We start from the raw sequence: 23,145 nt of genomic DNA on the forward strand, positions 1-23,145 counted from the left end.
GGTCACGAGCGCGCCAGGCCGTGACGGACCCCTTAAACCTGCCCGACAGGGACACCGGTAGCGCCGTCGCCGCCGCCATCTTGCTCCGCCCCCGCGAGCCGGCGGGCCGCCCCCCGGAAGTGGGGCGAGGCAGCCGGACGTTATTGGTGAGTCAGCCGCGCCCGCCGCGCGGCACGGCGACGGGCAGGCGGGCGGGGCCTGGCGGCCCGCGCGCCCTGGCGGAGCTCGGCGGGCGGTGGGCGGGGCCGCGGCTCGCGCGGCGGAGAGCGGTTCGCCCCCTCCCCCAGGTCAGTGCTGGCGCGCGGCGGGAACCGCCTCGCCCCTCCCGCGGCGGCGGCGGCCGGGCGCGCGCCGCGGGGAGGGGCGGGGAGGGACGGCGGCGCGGCGGCCCTCGGCGGCTCCCCGCCGCCGGTCGGAGCCGCGACGGGAGCTTGTGCTGGGGAAGGGGGGTGTGCTGGCCCCAGCCGGGAGCCCCCGGAGCGGCGGGGGGCCGGCAGCAGGGACGCCTGCGGGCTGGGCCTGCCGCAGCGCCCGCGGGAGGACGCGGGAGGACGTGGGCGAGCCGGGGCCGCCCCGCCCGCCCTTGCCGCCGGCTCGGATCCTGCCGCGAGTGGGAGCGCCCCGCGTCCCCCGCGGGCACGGCCGTAGGCCGAGCGAGGGGAGGCAGTTTCGGGGGTGAGAAAGAGCCCCGGCCGCGGGAGGGAGGGGGTGGCCGGTTTCCTGCGCCATCCCTTCCTCCGCCCCGCACTGCCCCTGCCGGCGCCGGAGCAGGAAGGCTGCCGGGCCGCTCCCCTGCCTCCCCCTCCTACTCAGGTACTGCGGCGCCGCAGCCTGCCGGCCGCTCCGCCGAGCGCTCCCCGGCGGTGGCGCAGCTGCCGCGGAAGCCGAGCGTTACGGAACAGGGGGGCCGGGCCCCCCGCGCGCTGACGCTCGGCCTGGCGGTGGTGCCTCCCCGCGCCCGCCAGGGGCGCCCGTCAGCCGCCGCGGGGCGGGGCGGGGCCCAAGCGCCTCGGCTGCCGCCTCGGGCGGGGGCGGTGCTGGCCTGCTCTTCCTGCGGGGGCGGGGCGCCTTCTCCTCCCGATTGGCTCCCTGGCGGCCTGCTTCCCGCCCGCCCCGGCAGGCAGCCAATGGGAGCGGGCCTGCTCCCCTTCCCCCCGCGCATACCGGAGGGGGCGCTCCCGGGGGTGGGGGCCGGCGTCGGGCTGCTGCCGCCGACGCTGCTGTTTCCCTCGGGGGAGGGGAGGAGAGGAGGCCGGGCCTGGCCTGGCCTGCTCTGCTCTGCTCTGCTCTGCTGCCTCCGCCGCCGGGCGGGGGCTGGGGAGGAGCGCAGTGTGCCGGCAGCGAGGCGCGGGAGAGCAGCGCCCTGCTGGCGGGGCCCTGGGGACAGCCGGACTGCGGCGGATGAGGCCCGGGTTTCTCGCCGCTGCGGGGCCCGCAGCACCCGGGGGGGCGGTCCGGGCAGGTCCGGTCTGTCCGCCCGGCAGGGTGGGCCCTGTTTATTCGTACATCTTGCTGTCTGTGCCGCAGTAAGCTTGGACTCCCGGCTGGAAAGGCAACGGGCGTGAATAAAGCGCGTCTTGTATTACAGAGACGTTGGAAAATAAAGCGCAGATTTGTTTCCGCTGTTCGGAGGTGGCACCTGCTGTCTCGTTGTGCTAGCTCCTCATCCCGCGTGTTTCTTGGATTGCTCTGTTCTGCGCTTCCTGGCTAGGTGCCTCCGCTGCTACAAATCTGGCGTTAAGGCTCCTCAGTGGAATTGAGTCTATGGTCACTGCTTCCTTGTAGCTTTCTGTAAGCCTGTACAGTTGAAAAATCACCCGTGGGATCACTGTGATTCAACACAAGGTTTTGTTGGCCAGGAGAGCACAGATTTACCTGGCATTAGTGAGTCTCTTTCCGCTAGTTACCCCGCACTACCGGAGACTTCTCCCCTTGTCCTGGCTCTCGACCACCTTGGGTTGCAGTTGCTGAGTTTTTCAGCTCTCGTCATTATCCAGAGGTAAAAGGCCTTTAAAAAGGTAAATGTGCCTTGTCCTGGGCAGAGTCTTCTGCGTTGCTTTTTAAGTACAGGACAAGTTTAAAATGAAAATAATAATTAGTTTATTGTAGTAAGCACGTGAATAACAGGTTTACAAATTGGGCAAAAAGCTACAAGTGAAGAGCATATAAAATTATGCCCAATATCAATTACTTATTCTGTGGTAGCCTAAAAGTGTTTTATGTCGTCTTTTTTTTTTTTTTTTAGAATTGTATGTGTTTTTCACCAGAATTAGTGTACTCCCCTTCCATTAAGTTATGTTGGGGTGAGGTTTGGTTTTGGTGGGGTTTTTTTTATCAAGTTGTGTGTGTATTGTGCTAGCATCTAGATGTCCTTGTTAGGATGGAGGCCTTGTTCCAGTCAGCACACAATGATTTGTTCTCACAAGAAAATCCTTATTTGCACTATTACATTAAATGTATGGGTGGTATTGAAGATCCTTCTTTACACAGTTTTTGAAAAATATTCTGAAATTGGCAGTTTTTTCAAACTATACAACTTAGTGACTTTTTTTTTTGTTAATAACTTGCCGAAGATGGATTTTTTGTCACGAGGGAAGTGTTCTTGGTTAATAAAAGCAGATGACACTGCAATTTTTCAGCTAGTGAAACACACCCACTGAGGTATTCAGTCTACTGTCTGTGAATACTTTTAAAGTTTATTTGATTAGCTCGTACAACGTAGCGTAAATATAATAAGCTTGCTCTTAGTCTGGAATCACAGAATAAGGACACTGTCCTGTTTCCGTTAGCACAGGCAGATCTACAAGCAGGCCTTGCGATCCCTGTGGCACCAGTATGTATAGCAGGATCAAGACCGTAACCTGATTGCCTCAGCTCTCGCTCTAGTCAAGACAGACAAACGGAGCTGGATCCGTGCTTGGCTGTTTGTGATACAGCAGTTTGAGCTGATGCTGATCAGTGTGTATTCTGTAGGTGATGTTCCCATAGAAGCACATAGGAATCTAATTGTTGTTTTTATTGTGTATAAAATAATGATTCACAGAGTCTGATGTCCTCTTTAAGGTGTGTGCTTGCTCAATGAGTAATTTCGTCAGTGGGGTTACTGAGGGTGCAGACTGCTACACAGAATGAGCAACAGAAGGAAAAGATGCCTGCTTACGTATTGACATAGCAACCAATTCTACTTTTTCACCATGTGTTGCAAGCCCACAGCTCAATAATATGTTTTGATCTTAATTAGAGTATTTCCATAGCATTAAAAAAAGCGCTGTTTAATCCCACCAATGTTTATGTGCTTAGGAGTACTAACACATGCAAAAGGCATATGGGTCACCTTTTAGATAAGGGGAAAATAATAGTATTTCTTTCCAAAGGTTGATGGATGATTTTGTTTGTTTGTTTTAAATACAGTTCTGAGGGAAGCAATGAGACTGAAACTTCTGCGCCTTCAGACTAGATCTTTCCACGCTTTAACAACAATACGCCAATGCCAAAGCTTTAATAAAACTGGACATCTGCTATTAAAGCTGGATAATGAAGTTGACAGAACAGCTCACAGAACAGAAAAGTCTTGGAATTTGTATGCTCTGAAAACTGCTTCCCCTTGTTTGAGGAGTCAGTGTGTACAAGTGAAGAATTGGCAGTCGCTCCAAGGAAATGTATCGGCTTTGGAAAAAAATGTTTATTATCAGAGTGGGGAGGTTTTTATTCCATCCTGGAAATGTTTTGGTGTGGCGATGATGGAAAACTACAAGCTCAATACAGAGCATATTAAAAAGCTTAGGAACATACCATCAAGATTTTACTCGGTTGTATCGGCTGTTAAAATTATTCCAAAACACAGTAACCAGCCAGTTAAGAGGCCACCGAAGGCACCAAGGACCAAGCAGCCATCCAGAACTAACCAGCCACTACTGTCAGACATGCAGGTAAAGTATAACATTTACAGTCTGTATAACATTAAGGGAACGTCATCAATTTAATTTAGATTCAGATTTGGGTTTAGATTAACGTTTTAATGAAATTAACATGTTTATTTGGTGAGGAGGATTTCATTATTTACCCTAGTGTGGCCACAAAGAGGTTGGAACTTTGCAAACAGAAACAAGCTTGATAGAAACTAGTGTGTCTGGTATCTTGAAGACAAAATGGAGACTTACTAGCAATATGTAAACAGAAGTGGAGGGAAGATAAGTGGTTACTAAAGCGGAAAGATGAAGTCCATTAAAAATAATTTTAACCAGTGCTCTCAAATCACATTTAATACTGAGAAACAAAGTCTAGCTTTCAGAATAATTTAACTTTCCCTAGGTATCCTTACTTGTCCAATTCTACCCAGTTTTAAGGCTTCACTCAAACAGAAATCAAGATGAAAGTATAGTCTAAAGTTTATATTCAGATTAAGTTTCAGATGGGAAACAGAGGTGCAGATGTAGCCTGTGTTACTTGAGGAAGATTATTCCATGTGTAGAAATAGCACCTTGATCTCCAGACTCCTAGGTCAACAGAGTAACTGCAGCAAGAAACTGTTTTGGATAAAATGAGATATGATTAAGTGGAACAGTGCATACTTGTGGCTATTCCACCTTTAGATAGTTCTTTGCAAGCCTCAATACTAGCCAAGGCAGACCTTAAGCATACTTGAATATAAGATCTCCAAGGAAAATCCTTGTTGTCAGAAGTGTTACTGTTCTCCTCAAGCTGCAACAGCAACTGAGTTCCAGGGTGTTGTTAATAAAACAGTATTATAGATGAGATTGAAACAAGTATTGTGCTTTCAGAAATAGCTTCCACATTGCAAAATATGTCTATTACATGATCTACTGAATGTGAGCACAGAAACTGAAGTTTTAATGCTTGCCTTCTCGTCATCTAAGCTTCTGTTTAGTATTTTATATGATGAGCAGGAGCATGCTTTAATGTAACATGAAGACTCCGTTATAGACTAAACTTAGATTGAACTAAATTGTTCCCACTTGCATTTTCCCGTTGCTTTGAAATACGAAAGTGAAGAATATTAGTCCTGAAACACCATGTAATGTTTCAAGCTTGTTACTCATGCTATGACATTACATTCAGAGGTTGCTTCTTTCTGTTGTTGGGTGAATTGAAGTGACAATTTTTTTAGATTCTTGAGGCTTCTAAATGGCAGCATAGAATGCAAACAGTTTCTTTGTTTGACATTTTCATATATATGTGTGCAAGTAATATGCACTGCTATTTTTACTTTCTTCCGTTGTGAAGAAATTGAGAAAATCCTGCCTGATACAGTGAAATAATAATCTGCTTTTTGAGGAAGCTTCCAGATGGCAAAATGCTGTGCCAGAAATCACATAAACTCAGACCTAACATTGCTATTTTTTAATAAACCCCATGTGGTTTTGTCAGATATATAGCCCCATATACAGGGGTATGGACAGGCTCTCACCTTGACTTCAGGCTGACAGTATTTTGGGATAAGCATTTTTTTTTTACCAGTTTGTGTCTGTCTTTATAGGTATGTAGTATAGAGAAATAACTGAAAGATGTGGCTGATTTCTGCAAGTTGTAGAGCAAATGGAGAATCCTTGAGGTTTTTTTCAGTGTGCCGTCGTTTTTTTCTAAATCCTGGTGTCACAAAAAAGCTGATCTTGCTTTCCTGTGCGTGTGTGGAGGCAACCAAGAGCCCTCCAGTAATGCAGGCCCTATTGCCAGGGCAGTTACCTAGGGGCAGGCTGCTGCATCTTCTCCTTCCTAGCCTGCCCCTTGAGACACTAGCTGTGGGCCCCCACTCTTAAGATTCTCAGCTAGATCCTGAACCCTGAGGATCTCTGGTGTTTTCTGTCTGGGAGGGCCTGACACCTTTCTTTTGCAGAATAGTCCATGAATGAGGTCCTTCCCACTCCTCTCCAGCACTGGTCTTCATGTGTTGTTTACAGGCAGAGTGCTGAGCACCAGCAATGATAAATGGTCATAAGACCAGTTTTTCAGGATAGATGGAGGAGTTAACTTGAAAGCAGTTAACTGGTTTATTCAGTCCATCAGTGAGTAGTACCACTACTCAGTTTAGTTAATCTCATAAGGTCTGATGGCATGAAAAACCTCTGAGCTAGTATTTGATACTATAGCCATGTAGTCTAGAAAAAAATTGAAAATCAAGTAAAGGTGTAGTATTTACTGTCCTTAAGATAAAGACTGAATCCTATGGTGATGTAAGGATTTAAGTTCATCCTACAGGTTTTCTTTCTTAAAAATTTTTGTATGCTTGAAGCGGAAGGGATGGGCTAAGGAGAATTACAGTTCCATGAGCCTGTGCAGTTGTTGGGGGCATGATGATATGGAAAATGAGTTGTTGAGGTACTTAGGATAGCTACTCAGATAGCTGTTGTGGTGCTCCGGATAGAATCTCAATGAAGCCTCAGCTGTAGGCAGAAAGGAGGAAGGTGGTGAGTAGCTGGAGTTTCTTTCTAGCACCAGTACAGATCTTGTATTCTGTTATTTTGAAGTTTGCAGGTGAAAGTAACATAGCAGAAAGCACAGGATTAAGGTTGACTGGCCAGTTAACATGTCTATTTTAGGATTAGCTGAATCACTCATTACAGTATAGACATTTTGGCTATATCTCCACCAACTGTTATGGGAGCTTAGACATTAAGAGTGCCTGTGGACATATACATTTTAGGTGTCTTAACCTCAAATTGCACCCAATCCAAATGTTCCTCATCAAACAAGATTTTAGTAAAAATTTAAGTGAAACAGTGCATTGTAAAAAAACAAACTAGTGCATATCCAAAATGCTATTTCAGGCATGTAGTCTTAGCAGCAAACTTCTGGTTCTAACTAAATGTAAAATCTGTACATTGAAACTAAAATTGCAGCAGTAAGACAGAAAGTCTGTCCTGTAGTACATCTGCCTTGAAATGAACAATAAGTAATAAACACAGTAATGAACTATGGGAAGCATAAGTAATAAACTGTGGGAAGCATAAAGCAGGATAGGTATTTTCAGATTATATACTAGCTAGAATGTAAGTTTGCTCCCTTAGCTCTTGACAGAAGAGTTTCATGGCAGAGCATATGTACTTCTAAAAACCAAAGCTTTCTGGAAGAATCTGAAATATATATTTGCATTGGCGGTTTAGAGATTGAGAATGGATTTATACAGATGAAATTGTGATAATGCAACTTTTCAAAGGTACTGCAGCAAGGGAACTGAAAACACAGTTCTGTTCCACTGTTAACTTGGCCTTGTAGCACAATCATGGAAATATGCCTACAAAATTGCTCACTGAATATTGTAATTACTTTAAAAGTTTATTTTCTGTTAGTGATCACTGAATTAAGATGATGTGTAAGAAAAGCTTTGGAAATGATAACAGAATGTTAACATGAAAAAAGAAAAGAAGGTTTAAATGAGTGGCCGTGATTCTGATGACTGGTAATGGACCTCCCAAGGAGTAGAACGCCTTTTTAAGCCTTGCTGTTTGATAGAACATGAGTGCTGCTAGAATATAGTTTGGATTTTAAGTTGAAGTGTATTGTGGGTATAAATGCTTGCAGATGAGTACAGTTCTTTTGTTCATTTGTTGTTAGTTACGTCCCCATTTGTATTAGTTACAAAAAGCTGGGAAGTGACTGATCCACAGTGAGACACTTTGCTTTCTGGATATCTTCCACTACATTGTACTGAAAAACATTATCATGGGACGTACATGGTATCAGAACAAAGAAACCCACTTAAAATGAGTAGTAGAATTTGTAAATCAGTTTATTGTGACTTGTTTGATGAATCAAGAAATCTTTACACAGATGACTTTCTGATTGCCATGCATGAGTCAGTCTCATTGCAAGTCAGTATAATTTTTCCAGTCATTTGTTTCAATATGGCATTTTAGTTATTTACGATTGTGGAATATTGAGACAAACTCTGGCTGTTATATACTGTTCGACTGTGGTGTCAGTTTGAGACCATGTTGTTAGTGCAAGATTCAGCTCAGGGGGGACGCTGTAGATCTGCAGCCCCTACAACTGGCCCGGAAGATCTGTGACTTTCTGTGCTGTGCTGCTGCAGTGGCTCATACCCTGCGGGTTACCTGGGCAGTGAGCTTTGTGCTTGGAAGAACATGATGTTTGCAGTTGGAGCTTCTGTTTGATAAGCAGGCTGGGATAGCTGAATTCCATTTATCTTTAAAATATAGATCTTAAAGCTGATGTTGGAGGTGTCTTGCTTTTGATTTCAGTGGTCAGCTGAGTATGTTATAAGCCTTAGGATGGGAGAGCAGTAGCAAGCATAGCTCTACTGTTAAAGCATTTGATTGGCATTCAGGGAAGAAGGGTTCACATTGTCACTCTATCACGAAGTTTTTTGGTGCGACTTACTCATGTCACCTGGTTTGATCTCAGTCTGTGATTTGCTTTCCCACTTAACAGGGAGCAAGTAATCTTGTGACTGTTTGTACAGCAGGTGGACAGCATGGCAACGATATTGTAGAAAAAAGTGAATAAATGAAAAATGTCACTCTCGATAAATTTGAGGCAAACAATTGTTTTACAAACTTCTTGCCTTTCCCTAACTCAAATCTTTATTCCTTTGACACAGAATCTGATGCAGTGCACAGCCTTTGCAACAGCAGATGAATATCATCTTGGTAATCTGTGTCATGACCTGACTTCACATGGATATGTTGAAATAACAAGTTTGCCTAGAGGTAGATTTTTGAAACATATTAAAAGCAATGTTATACTTTGGGAGATGAAATATGGGTGAGGTGTATAACTTTTTTAAAACTCGTGTATTCTTATTCTGGTAATACCCTGGAATATTTCATACTGCCTATAAAAATATTGCTTTGCTTAAAAATTCCATTTGCTTAAAAAACCACGACTAAACCTCTCAGAATAGCAATATAACCAGCACTTGCTGTTAACCTAGGATAATTTTTCCCAAAATTACAATTCCACTAAAAGTATTGAAAAATTAGATGCATGCAGGAAAAATAAATTTGGGAATTTTCTGATATAAGAATTTCTATAGAAATTCACTAACTGAAAAAAATCTGAAAGTTTTCTTTATTTTAATTAATCTTTCAGTAATGTGATATCATAGTGCTTCAGCTGTCAAAACAATTTTGTAATTTGAAGTGTTGCATCTTCTTTCCATACCCACACTTCTACTAATGTAAATCACTGAGGGTTGGAGAGGAAGGCATGCAAGAGAGAATCTTGCTGACTAAGTGAAATGAAAAAGATATATCCATAAATGCTTAGTTGTACTAAAGAGAATGCAGTTGATACTTTGGGGGGGGCGGGGGGCAAATATACTCTAGCAATTGTTGAATGCTTCACTTGGTTAGGCTTTAGCAAAATAATTGGTTCTGGTTTCCATACAAAGTATCTCTGAAGACTTGGGAAAGTATGGCTTGGAAATAGCTGCAGTATACTACAAGAGAAAAACAAATGGAGCTTTTTATAGCTGAAGGAACCTTATGCCCTAGAACAGCTGTGATTTTCATATGTTGGCAGTAGAATGCTTTTTTTTTTTCCTTTGAATGAACAGATTATATGAAGCTAAGAGAAGGACAGATAGTGTTTATGGGCATTTCAGTAGAGGTTATCAAATATCTGGCTGCCTCTCAAACATGTAATAATCCAAGTGCAATAATACTCCAGTGTGTGTCTCTTAAACACAAGATTTAGTAATGATTGTCTTGCTCAGGAAGATGAACATGGAAAGACAAGATGCTGTAGAGTATAGGTTTCATGTTCCTATATAGTTTCTTTGTATTAAAACCAACACTGGTTTCACAGCTTTGGGATAGAAACTTTGTACAATCCCCAGCATGACTGTGAATTATTGTAAGGCAAATGTTGCTGTTACTGGTATTTTACCCTGGGAGTGTGGGTTTTGCCAGTTATTTCATTTTTTCACGGTGTGTTTTTTGACCCCTCACAATAGATACTCTTTATCAACAGTTTGGAGGAAGTAATGATGAAAAGATGCTGGATTGTGCCAGCAGATCTGATGTGTTGTGGCTGGCTTGTGCATGTAGCAGTGGTTGGTTACCAACTCAAACATTCAGTCTTGGAAAATAGAAAAATATTAGCACATAGAAATCTAAATCAGCTATTAGTGTGTGGATTTGTTGCTTTGTAGTGTTCTTCCTAAGCATTATTCTTGTTTTCAACCTCTTTAAAAACATTTTAGGGGCAGATCTTGTATCTCCACTGACAATGGACCAAATTCTCTTCAATTGTGTATGTTTTGGCTGGAGTGGATAAATAAAGATAAGGGTGATATTTGAAAAGGCAAATGAGAAAATGCAGGCAAATGTTTCTTCCATGATGAACTCAGTCTTCACACCCAAAACTTGCCCTAGTGATTCATCAAATCGTGTTTCTGAACTGGAATAGCAAGTGAGAGAGAAGTCTTTAAAGAGTTCATACAGACCAACTGTGTGGTCTCAATTCAGGTATTAGCAACAGTATAGCCTATACTTGGTCATCTCTCTCTGCCGCCTTAGTCTACCTGGCCTCTATGGCTTGAGCAGTAAAGCAGAGAGTGGAATTCGTACACAGGCTGAATTTGATGCATTGTTGCTTGACTTGTGATCTTTCTGCAAAGGGGTTGAACTTCTTAAGGCTTAGGTGTCAGGCCCTGCAAATTCCTCTTTGCAGAGTCTCACTTTGTAATAGAGGTGGGGGGGTTTGCTGGTCTAGCTTCCACTAGTTCTGCAACAAAATGAGTAATGCTGGAAAGTAACCTTTTTGTGTCAAAACCACATCAGGAATTCTAAAACTTTGTCTACATTAGCGAGGAGTACAGTGGAGCAGACCTGTAGGGAAAAAAAACGCCAACCCTGTTTTGAGAACCCAGCATCCACATTTTGTAAGTTTTGGGGCATTCTACTTACACTAGCTCAAGTCTGGTCCTTTGTAACAAATGCCCGTTAGTGGTTGGAGTACCACAGGTGCGTTTCTGGAGCCCCTCTTTCAGTTTAATTCAATGCAAAAAAAAAAAAAAAAATCTAGTTTGTGACACTGCTCTGCTGTGCACATCAGAAGTGTGGTAAATGAGAGTGGCTGGAAGATTTGTTTCAAAAGCATGCTTCTCATCCAAAGGAGAATGGAAATGTACCCTCTCCTGTCTTGCGGGTATGCTCTTTCAAGCTTCTGACTGTCAAAGCAAAGTCAGCAAAATTTGAGTGCAGATTAGTCCCTTGCTGTATAGAAAAGAGAAAGATCTTCTGGGCAAGCAGATTTGAATGGTAATGTCTCTGCAACTGTGGGCAAACTTCCCATAGTTCCCTCACATTGCCTGTCCACTTCTGTGTTCTGTTCCTGGTTATTCACTATGCCCTGCATCAGTTTTCGCTTAAGTCTTTTGTTCTTCAAAACTGTTACATTTCATTAACTAAAGATTTCAGTGACATTCAACATAGCGGCTGAGTCTGTCTAGAGCGTGACACTTCAGAGAAGCAGTGTAGTTTGATATTGTAGTTGTTTCCTGGCAAGCATTTCCATCAGAAAACTAAAATATGGGACTGACTGACATGTTAGCATGTAACTGTTAAACTGGAATTATATGTTTATAGCTATCATGTTTAGAAGTTTGAATAATTCTTCAGTTTTTTCATTTATTTCAAATCAGATGCTGCAAATGTTTTGGTGATTGGTACTGAGAAGTCTGCAAAAGAAGATGATCCTGGCATGATTTTTTTCTTCAGGTAAGTTATAAATCACGCCCAAAACATTATTTTCTTAATAGCAATGGTGTGAAAGTAGTAGTGCAGCTTTCTCAATCATTGCATCATATTACCTCATGAAACTCAAGGAGTAACTGTCCAATCAGAATGGTTAAAAAAAATCAGAATTATTTAAATGTTTAAAAAATAACTTACCTTCTCATGTTTTTTCATTAAAGTATGGTTAAAAAGCAACTATTATGTAGTTTTTGTGAAGATAGTATTAAGTTTCTTGAGTCACAATGATAAAAATTGCCACCGTACAATTTGAGTATTGCATTGAAATACATTTAAAACAGTATAATTACACCTCAGTTTTTTCCTTGAATTCACAGGGAAGGGGCTGTTGTGTTTTGGAATGTGGAAGAGAAAAGCGTAAGTAAAGCAAAACTGTTTGTTAAAAGTCATAACGGATGTTTTGTCAGTCCCACAAAGCCCAGCATTCTTGGGCTTTGTTTGGGAGCTTGGATCTCTCCCTGAAGGAAGAGGACTGATTCTTCTCCTAATGAGGTGCAGGTGCTTTCCTGCTGCTGCCCTCAAGTGTGTGGATTGCTGATATATCACCTTTGAAACTTGACTTTCTGCACAAAATTAGCAAATAGATGTGTAACATACAAAGTGGATAACATTTTCTACTTAAGGCCAAAAATCTGAAACTTTAATCTAGTGAGATCGACAAAAAGAAAATTCTTGCAGCTCTACATCGTGAAGAAGTAGATCAAAAAAATCGACCTGTGAATGGTTGTTTGAAAGGCACTAATGTAACAGAAAATGCGTTGGAAGAAAAGGATCATTCTAGAGCCATTTAAGTCAAAACTATTCAAAACTTACTTTTGGATAACTTTGAAAGAGACAGAATTTGTAAGCAACTTTTTAATATTGTTTTGTGTTTCTACCAGTTAGCAGTTTTCCTGAAGGAAGATTTATTGGTTGGTATAATTGTTAAAATATGTTGATATTGAAATTACATACCCCTTAGGATAATTTGGTGCTCTTTGCTGACCAAGAAGGGTATGCCACAGGCGTACCTATTTTTAGTAATATATGTATATAAATTTCTTTAATATATTGATTTTTATTACTGTGGTTAAATAAAACTGGATTCTAGATACAAAGAGAAAAGATACTGATCTCATCTATAGGCAGAGTAAGTGAAATTAAATGCTGTGTTAAATAAATGATACTGAGATGCACAGAAGTTCACAGGATGATTTTTATTAAGGTAAATGAAAACACAGAGCAGTTGTTTCCAGACGTGAACAATTTCTGCATTCAAGTTCAGTTTTTCTATTTCAGACCTGAAATGTTCCTGATTTCCTGTCTGTTTTGAGGGGGTTCAGTATATCAGCTGGCCTACAAAAAGATACTAGTTCTCCCTTCAAACCTTGCCTGTAGCACACTTAGGATGCTATGGCTGTAACTACGCTACTGATTCACAGGTATTACTGAAGGCTAGCTGACTGACTCCTGTTGACTTTTGTGAGTTGGGCACCTCCACCCACCGGAGTACTCTGAAAAATCTCATTTTGTTGTACACGCTTAAGTACCTTTGAAAATTTGATACCACATTTTTCTTGTCAGTACTAGTAACTTTAGTTGGTCTCTTGCTAGCTTTATTTATAAAAGACGAGGAAAACTGCCTCTTTCTGCTTACTGAAATCATAGTCAAAGTTTTAACTTCCAAACAACTTGCTCAAATAGAGGAGGTATTTTTATGCACACGTTTTAATGAACTGAAAGGAAAAACAAAAAAACCCCAAACTGATCTGTAGAACAGAAACTGAAAGTAATTCAGTAAAACAGAACGTAGAGAATCACTGTGAATGGACAAAATTGCTTTTTAAAAGTACTCCAGAATGACTATTAGGAGAAGAAAAACTATTTTAAACTAGCAGACACTGAACAGAAGAAGTGGTAACTACAGACTGATCATGAATAGAAATTTAAAGTGTAAAATACCATTTTCACGTACCCAAGTAGGGAGGTTGTGCAACAGCTTCCCCACCAAAAATAGCATGGGCGAAAAGCAAAACTAGCTTTGAGGTGGAGTTTCATCTGTTTTTTTTAAAAGGAAATTGTGTGACGTGATTGCCTGTAATAGCAAGAGTTTGCATTTAGTGAATCCAGAACATCTCTTCTCATTAAATGTACTGTCACAGGTAGTCCCTTCTATAAAATTAGGCTAGGCCTAGAAGAAACTCAACATCAGTCAGTGGAAGCCTTTCTGTTACTCTAAATAGATAAAAGAAAGCTGCCACTAAAATGCAATTTCTCATTATCCAGAGCAATGGAAGAACTTTGGCAGTATGCATATTACAGGACACATGAATTTCACAGAATCCATTACGGTCTGTAAAGCTTTGTTAAATCTTGCTCTGCACTGGCCCTGGGAAGCCTGAGCTGGTTTTAGTTCTGGAAGGGACTGTTAGTCTATTAACAGCGTAATTATTACTGTTTTAGTAATGACTTCACGAAGCCAGCTAGAGTACCTGGATCCAAGTGAATACACTCTTGAAGTCTGGCATGCTACATTATGGATTGGCTATTAACTCTGGCATTGGTTTCGCAGGGTTTGAATTGCTGAACTGTCCCTGGACACAGCATAGCTGGTTGGCCAAGCTGACTGGCCTAACAACAGACATTTCCTTGCTTAAAAAATGAAAATGACTTTTCATACCCTTTTTTACCACAATTCTTGGAATATATGGCAGGTACTAGTCATGCTAATATTACATTCAGGATTATGAAACAAGCAGTTGCAGCTGTAGGGTTCAGGTTTTTTAGTGAAAAATGTTACTGTGTCTTACACAGATAGTACCACCAAAATTCTTGAAAGCAATGAAGAAAGCTAGCACTGCAAAGAAAATCCCTCTTGCAGGTGATCCAACAGATTTTTTTAGGGTACTTAACCTGGAGAATATGCTTCATGAACACTTTACTAGCATACAGTTTTGCACTAAAAGATAAACGATTATCTATTATTCTGAAGAAAGTGTTTTAAGTATGACTTAGTAGAACATTCACGTCTTCAAAGAATTTAGGCACCAAAAGTATATTGTGGTGTTTTGTTTTATTGGCTGTTGTGTAGCTAAATGCCTTTTAAAAACCTGTAGGTGAGTGCTTTTTTTAGTTCAGAATTTGTTCTAATTGCAGAATGATTTTCATGAGGGGAGCCTTGTAGCACATAGAAGGGAACAAGGATGAGGGATCCTAAGTCAGATGTCAGAGGAGAAAGTTTTGTTAGAGAAAAGGGCTCTTTCTTCCTGCATCAGGTTTTAGTGTGCTTGAGAATAAAATGACAATGAGATTACTTCTGCAAGTAAAATTGCACGTTTAACTGTTTACAGGGTTGAATGTGGGCAGCTGAAACCATTTTTACAGATTTCTGTAGTGGTGAAGGATTTCTGTAATATAATCCAACCTCTGGTAGCTGAAACAAAACTATTGATTTTAGCAGCAAACTAGTAATCTTAGCAGAAACAGCCACCTGATGTACTTATCCTAAAGATTCATTCCCACACTCGGACATCTGCCAAAATCTTGTACAGCTCATTGTTACGATACTGAATATGTCTGCATTGTCCTTACTGCTGCTGTGGTTAATCTTTACCCTGTTTTATATATGCAGACATTAAATGACATTTTAGTCTTCACAGATTCCTTGCAGTTGTTCATAGCCACAGATTCTGCCACACAGCTTCAGATAGCTTCAGAAGTAAACTGTGTTAACAATCACTTCATTACTTAGCACACCTACTCATTGTTACTTAAAAAACTTCAGCATGAAAGTTGCATTCATCAACCTATTATATGCTAGATCTTTGCAGAGTTATAGTATACTGCATGGCAACTGTTCCTATGTGTGCAATTGTCTTTTTCTTAGATGAAGAATATCATGCGAGTGCTAGAACAGCATGAAATTCAGCCATATGAAGTTGCACTAGTCCATTGGGAGAATGAAGAGCTGAACTATAGAATAGGAGAGTAAGTATCTTCAGGCACTCTTGATATAAAAGCTAATAGACATCTCAAACAAAGTCAAGCAAAAGCAGCTAGTAAAAATATACTTTTCCATACTCTTTTTCAAATGAGTAAAATAAGGAAAGGAGAAAACAGTAAATCTAAATTGACAAATTTTGCTGAATTGCTAAACTTGCAAGTAATGGCCTTTGTGACTTGGTTATGCACTAGATTTGTAAATTATGAAGCTCCATTCCCACACAACTGAACATGTTCTTCAGCAATCCCAAACAGAAACTGTGTACCTCATAGAAAAAAATAAATATGAATTATTGAGACAAATCTGATTTTAAAGAGGATTTTCTGCATCAGCTTTCCTTAGTGCCCTCTAGGTTCATATATAAAGATGTAATTCTGCACAGATGTCACTTCCTAGGAAAGTTGTAACTTGAATACTGTGCAAGGATAAACTTGGCAAGTTGTCTTGCCTTGTTAAATAATGTTTTTTCATCATGATGATGAATGAATGATCTCTACAGAAATGTTTCTTAATGTAAATGATTATAAAAATTATCTGTAATTTTCCAACAGCACCAAAAAACAACTCCTAGGCAGGACACTATAACACTAGGAGCTGAGCTAATGAGGTTGAGCTTATTTAAGGTAACGTGATAAGAGGACAGGTTTTTGTTTTTTTCCTGGCCATTTGAAAATTGCATGTACTATCCAGTTGTGTAATTTGTGATTCCTGACATATTCCATTGTGTTTATGCAAGTTTCATAGTGAGATTGACCTGATAAACTGAACAACTCTCATGCCCCCTTTTCTTTGCTGCTGGCCCCCTATGCAATAGAGGTTTCATGGAAAGTAACATCATAGCAAGGAGGGAGTGATGTTGATAAAAGTGACAGAAGAAAAGAAAAACAGAAACAGAAAGATAATATAGGAGAGAGCAGGAGAGAGGCCAGTATCCTGCTTACTCTGAATTATCTGTGTGTATACAGTAATGTGGTAGTTACCATCATAGCTTGCTGCAGTTTCATTTAAACCTAGAAAATTTGGTCATAATATTAGTCTTAGACTGAGGAACTAATTTTCAGTGATTTGTTTTTATTATTGTCAGGTTGAACATGAGTAAAACGCAAGGATGGGGATGATACCCATATAGATATGGCATGCTTTATATAAGTAACCAACCAACCTTTCTTGCATTGTTGACTTGTTCTTTAAATGTGCCTTTGCTAGTGGCTTAATCAATGAAGATGCTTCAATCCTGTTTTAACAGAGGTCAGTCAAAGCTTCATAAAGGAGAAATCTTGTTAAATTCTGAGCTGGATAGTGATGAAATTGTTCTGCAGAAATTTGCCTTTTCAAATGCCCTTTGTCTTTCTGGTGAGTTAATATTGTTTGTAATATCAGCCTATGCTACAGATTTTGCGAAATGTCATTAGAAGTGGAACTTGTACAATGACAGGTTGGAGAAGACTCGGTGTCTGGTTTAGGCAAACTGTGTAAAGATTGTGCGTCAGTGGGAGGATTCATTTTCAAAGCTTTTACCTTGTTTTCTATAAATTGGAATTACCTCGTTCAATGTAAATAGTCTTAAAGATGAACAAAGCACATTAAGAAACATACTGTGCAAAAGATACACATTTTACTGAGCATCCTGTTCCCCACCCTTGAGAGCTACTCTAGGATAGCAATGAATGCAGAGTCCAGTATTGGAAACCTGTCAGTAATCTTAGGTAATTCATCCTGACACCATTTCCCCTAATAGCAAAAGCTAGATGCCAGCTAAAGAAGTGATTCCCAGCTGGGGAGGTGTACCAGTATCAAAGGTGTGGACCAGAGTCACAGATAATGTTTTCCAGGCTTATTAGCCATGGCTGTGTGCCATAGGTGGTACTTCTGTCAGGAGGCAGCGGGAGGCACTGGGAAGAAGTCAGGCTCAGCAGTGGTGCTGCTGCTTGAGGAAATACACATCTCTGCTGCTTCAGACCTCAGATGAGGTAGGAAGTGGGAGTAGAAGCGAGCAGCAGTAAGGCCGTCCTCAAAAAGACCTTTAAAGGAAATCTGGTCTGTCTAGCCCTACAGCTCTTAGGGTAAATTACAGGATTCCTGTAGTATTTGGGGAAGTGCACCTTTAAACAGAAGGGACATCGAGAAACAGAACGCATGTTTTTGAAGTGATACACCATTTGATCAAGGAGTACAGCATAACTAAATGGTTCTTGACTGTCGAAGGAAGAGCTATTGAGAAAAAAAGCCTTTAGTTCTCTATAGTTTTCCTATTCATAAAGCCACTGCATGGAAGAGTGTTGCCACATATAATGGAGAAAGGGATTTATTCCCAGGAGATAATTGGTACCAATTTATGTTCGTGCGAGACATGCACATCATAAAGGAAAACATTTCAATAAAAATAAAAGATGCAAGTCTAGTCCAAGTCAAATTTATGACGCAGCAGAAACCAACCTCTGTCAAACAATCAGTGATAGCTGAAATGCCTATTGGCTTTTTTTCAGGGGCTAAATTAAATGTCATTTAAGTCACTGACTTGGATTAGGCCTCTCTGTTCAGAAGATGAGTGTGAAAAATGCTCGGCATTGGACTTACTATCAGCGTCCTGACTAGATAATACTATTGACTACTACCACCACCGAGTTCCTTTTGACAATTAAATCTTCCCTGATTAATTTTTCTGAGTGAATAGGGTTAATTTTTGATCTGTTAATACTTCATTGTTGTCTGGGAATCTGCGGACTAAGGAACAAAGGCCTGAGTTATATCATCTTCCTGTAGAAACATCTTTCCAAGCTCAAGCTGAGGCATAGTAGAACTTGTGTTGCCATTGCCTGTGCTGAACAGTTTCCACGGAAGAGAACTTACATCTTCAGTGAAGAGTATATTCACCTAAAAACAAAATGGAAGATTCCCTAAGTTTGAATTTAGCTTCAACAAGTACAGATGGTGTGTCTGTACAAGCCAGCTCTCCATGGTTTGAGCATGCTGCATCAAATACTGGATAAATGGAGAATGGGAGTTCTGCAGGCACTAGAAATGCAGTGGAGACTCCTGAGTGGCACCACATGAAGTCAGCATGGCTCATTATCTCCAGCCTCCTTGGAATGTAGTTTGCAAAGGCTTGGTATGTGTGGTAGAGCACTTAGACACACAACTTTTGAGCTGAAGCAAAAACTCTCCAAGATCTGAACTGATCATTTGAAGAGAGGTGTGCTCAAGGTGGTTCTGCATGCAGAGCTGTGTCAGTGCCCAGCCCAGATTTGTCCGTAGATGTATGAACATTGATTGTATATACCAACTGTAACTTGCTACAAATAATGCTTGTATGTATCAATGTGTCTTGAGGCAGCACGTTGGCAGATTTAAAGTAATGATTACTGGAAAGCATCTATACTTCTCACAGTGTTCTGCTTTGTCACCTCTGTGTTGCAGTAAAGCTGGCTATTTGGGAATCGTTATTGGATAATTTTGTGGAATCTATCCAGTCAATTCCTGAGGTGAGGTCTTGTTTGTACCTCTCCCCTCCTTTTCTCCTGTGCTTTGTAAAAGATCAGCCCAGATACAGCTGAGGATATGGAAAAACCAATTGAATACTTAACAGATTTGATGGTAAAGCCATCCACATAGAGAAGCTCAGAACACCTGCAAAGTGGTGGGACAAGAAATCATCAGTCTTTAAAGGGTCGGGAGTGGGGTTCTGCATGGGAATAATATTTCCCATGTTGTGCCACTGTCACCTGCCACTGTTGAGTGTGTATGCGTAATAGGAGAAGCAGCATTTAAAAACCTGGCCAAACACAGTGTGTGGCAGCTTGGGCTGAAGGTAATGTGCTTTAACTTGAATATAATGAGGAGTTCAAGTGAATTACTTAAACCACAGTTTTTCATGAGACTTAATTAAAGTACAAAGTCCATATGATGTCGCATATAAAAATGAGATTTGTAGGGTTCAAAAGAGATTTTTTTTTTTTTCAATAAAGAAGGAAATAAATGGTAATACATTTGTTTGTTGTAAGGAAAAAGTCTATAAAAAGGCTAAGTAGTGACAAGGTAAAAAAACACTCTCATGACTTATAACAATAGTAGGAAGAAAAAACAAATGATCTCTTGTTCAGGAAATAATTCATAGAAAATGCTCCAGGATTTTGTATTGCGACTGATGGCGTACTCAGTGATTTATTGAAGAACCTGGATGAACTGGTGATACTCTTACAAAGCTAGATAAGCAAGGCACTAAGCAAACAAAAGTCAAATGTTAGTAAGTGTGATACGCATTCAGATTTTAACTCGTACACATACTTCAGGCTGTAGAACTCCAGACTTCTTAACTTCTAGTACGTGCTACTTGATCAAGCAGTGAAAAACTTGTTACTTTGCAGATACTGAAGTCACGGAGGAAGGTGAAACTGTCTCATGCAGATGTAATGCAGAAAATTGGAGAACTCTTTGCATTAAGGTAACTTTTTTTGGTTACACCCAAGACATTGTATTACACAGAACTTAATTTTTAAGTTATGCGTGATACAAAGACCAGAATACACACTAAACGTAGCAGGGTGGGGCAGGGGGGAATTCTTTCAGCCTTCTTCTGGCTGGAGACTGTGCATGCTGTTATGTTAGTCACAGGACCCACTGGCTCACCATCTCACCACTGGCATCTCAACTATAGACAGGCATTAAGCAGCATATTGGAAATGGCCAAATTCCACACCCTTTTCCCTCCCTGGGTCCAGCAACGCATGTCTTATTAACCAGTACTTATAGTAGATCCTAGAGTATGCAAAGGATACCAGGAGGAAGCACAGGGGTAGGTAGAACTGTTAACTACGGCCTAGAGTTAGTAAAACTCTTCTGAGAGTTCTGTTCTTCCCTTGACTTGCTCAGAAACCACTGCTACATTGTAAGAATTTAATGGAGGTTTTTTCCCCCTCTCAAGTGAAATTTGGCCATTGGGAATACAGAGCATTACACACTCTTTTACAAAAAAACTCAAAACCAGTGAAGAAAGAGGTAAATTAAAAAAACAATTCCTATTTTAAACATGGGATTTTATATCCCTACTTGAATGACTGTTCAGTAATGAACAATTATGTTCTAAGTGTCCAAAGATTTATGTGAGCAGTAGGTTGAGGGTGGGAGATTTCAGCTTTTAGCCTTTATAATGTTGAGACAATAGCCTGGTTCTGAAAGGTGCGCTATGCTCACATAGCCAGCATGCAGTACCAGTCACACCTCAGAGTTCTGAGATCTAAACAAGCTGTTAAGGAGCTCCCCAGTAACTTAAATTCATGTACTACTTCAGCTTCAGCAAGCTACTAGCGTAGTCAAGGGCTTCTCTGCAGATATCAAAAGTTAAGGAAGGTGACAGGTTGAGGAGGCAATGTTGCCATAAGGCAAAAGTCATTTATGCTCAAAACTGTTACACAGTACAGTATTCTCAGAAAAGTTTCAGGAGATGTGGCCAATTTTAAACCATCACTACAACTGTGTTTTTATTATGAAAGGAGGTGCTTTTCATATTTTACTTAAAATTACAGGAAAATTTTTCTGTTTCTTTTTAACTGCTATGTAAATATTTGCTCCTGTATTCACCAAAAGGAAGTTTGAACTGTAGTACCAATTCTTTTTAGACACCGTATAAATCTGAGTTCAGACCTGCTAATAACACCTGACTTCTACTGGGATAGAGAAAAACTGGAAGAGCTTTATGACAAGACTTGCCAGTTTCTCAACATTAACCGCAGAGTTAAGGTAGGTGTCTTACTGTTAGGAGAATTTTCCACACTCAGATCAGCTGTCTTTGGCTCAGCAGGGTTACAGACTGCTCCATGATTGTCTGTTTCAATTGTAGAAACTGAATAAAGAATAATAGGATCCTATACGCTATCCCCTTTTCCATATGTTCGTAACCCACTCACATCTTTTACCCAGTTTAGGTTAACAACTCTGCCTCACATGAATGGATTGCATATTTCCTGAGCCACTAAATTAGGCCTTAAGTAGTTATAAGAAGAGGAGATTTAATTCTTGTTCTGAAATGTGTGCAAGAAAACAAGTTAAACTGAGATGTGAAGCAGTCTTCTTACTGGCATGATCATTCAGGTCAGTTCATTGAAGGGCGACACAATGCTTACTGCTGAACCAGAGTAAGAAGCACAAAAACTACCTCTTCCGGTGGTACAGCAACCTTAAATATTTACTTTCTTTTGAGGCATTCCAATAAACTGCATCTTCTTTTGCTTGTGCCTGTTTTCATGAGTAGAAAGCAGTTTAATATCTGCAGATGCGTATCTAAATTTCTATTATCTTTATGAACCTATTGAAATAACAGACTCATTTATACTGAAACTTCTGTTGCTTGTGCATGTTACCTTGCAGGACTTCCTGTTCTGTTCTTTCACAGAAGAGTGTTAACACCTTTCTAGTTTTGTTCAGTGAGCCCTTCTGTGGATTGTGTTCCTTTATTTAGTGATCTCATTCTGCTTATGGAATCCAGGTTTGCCATATATTTGGAATCTCTTGCAGGTAATGAATGAAAAGCTTCAGCACTGCATGGAGCTGACAGACCTAATGCGAAATCACCTCAATGAAAAGCACACTCTACGCCTTGAGTGGATGATAGTAATACTCATCACCATAGAGGTTGGTGGTTTTTTTTCCACTATCACACTGAAAATGTAATAACAAGTGCAACTTATATGCTTTATAATTTGAAAATCAAGATTATTTTATTAATGTAATGTACTGTACAAGGGGATTAGTCTTCAGTTCTTTGCAAGTAACTTTTGAATTGCAGCTATAGTTATTTTTCAGATTATCTCGTTTACAGTGTAAACTGTTTTAAGGATTATTAAATCAAATAAAAATTCATATCAATTTGTTTGCCATTCCACAGGTTCTGTTTGAACTTGCAAGGGTAGTTTTCTGATGAAAGAATAAACTCAGGAAGAAGAAAACTGACAAAATCATAAAGACCATATGGCCCAGAAAATTCCTGTCTATCATACGCTTCTGGAAAATAGTGGAATTGTGTCTCTTGATAAATCTGTACATCTTCTACTCAAATAAAAAAAAATAATAAATCAGTCTGTGAACATTATTCCCAACTGCTGTACTAGTGATGTTAGAGAAGTCTTAATCTATGGATATGCTAGCGTAAAGATGAGATACTAGCGATGCATTTGTAGGGGAGGTTTTCTAGTGTGTAGGCCTGGATGCATGCTGGACTGATGCAGGGAGAGATTTAGCTTTGTCTCCTTAATAAGCAAGGACAGAAGGATGGATCCCTTCTGTGCTGACTGTATTAATTTGGTGAAGGACTCTACTGCCTTGTCCCCTTGACAGTTAAAAAGATGCTGAGTACTTAGCTACTTCATGCGTTTCTGACTGATGATGAAATTTTCCCTCATTTTCCCCAGCTCCTTGGATAGCCATGACACT

At 40.9% G+C, this 23,145-nt stretch overlaps 2 protein-coding genes across 11 annotated transcripts in view; one reads left to right on the forward strand and one right to left on the reverse strand.

Moving 5' to 3' along the window:
- LOC142408449 (coiled-coil domain-containing protein 170-like) overlaps positions 1 to 119 on the reverse strand; it is a 65,971-nt gene extending 65,852 nt beyond the window's left edge. Inside the window, exon 1 of the mRNA XM_075498971.1 lies at positions 30 to 119. Within this exon, the coding sequence (XP_075355086.1) occupies positions 30 to 79 (50 nt within the window). The 5' untranslated portion in view covers positions 80 to 119. The remainder of the gene's footprint in view (positions 1 to 29) is intronic.
- On the forward strand, positions 25 to 22,790 carry RMND1 (required for meiotic nuclear division 1 homolog). Of its 10 annotated transcripts, none has more exons than XR_012775295.1 (14): positions 1,712 to 1,999; positions 2,795 to 2,978; positions 3,419 to 3,929; positions 8,579 to 8,687; positions 11,627 to 11,702; positions 12,056 to 12,095; positions 15,604 to 15,704; positions 16,967 to 17,073; positions 19,138 to 19,202; positions 20,085 to 20,161; positions 21,336 to 21,456; positions 21,637 to 21,807; positions 22,231 to 22,347; positions 22,601 to 22,621. XR_012775295.1 is itself a non-coding variant. In XM_075498974.1 (13 exons), coding segments are annotated over exons 2-13 (1,359 nt in total). In that variant the 5' UTR covers positions 165 to 287; positions 2,795 to 2,976; the 3' UTR covers positions 22,634 to 22,790. The 10 variants fall into 10 exon arrangements, 8 of the variants coding, with proteins under 8 accessions (XP_075355095.1, XP_075355090.1, XP_075355089.1 ...); XR_012775294.1 differs by having other exon boundaries at positions 21,642 to 21,807; XM_075498974.1 differs by lacking the exons at positions 1,712 to 1,999; positions 21,637 to 21,807 and adding an exon at positions 165 to 287 and having other exon boundaries at positions 22,601 to 22,790.
- The last annotated feature ends 355 nt before the right edge of the window (positions 22,791 to 23,145 follow it).

This window comes from Mycteria americana, chromosome 3 (genome assembly GCF_035582795.1).
Source record: "Mycteria americana isolate JAX WOST 10 ecotype Jacksonville Zoo and Gardens chromosome 3, USCA_MyAme_1.0, whole genome shotgun sequence".
NCBI classification, from domain to species: Eukaryota; Metazoa; Chordata; class Aves; order Ciconiiformes; family Ciconiidae; genus Mycteria; species Mycteria americana.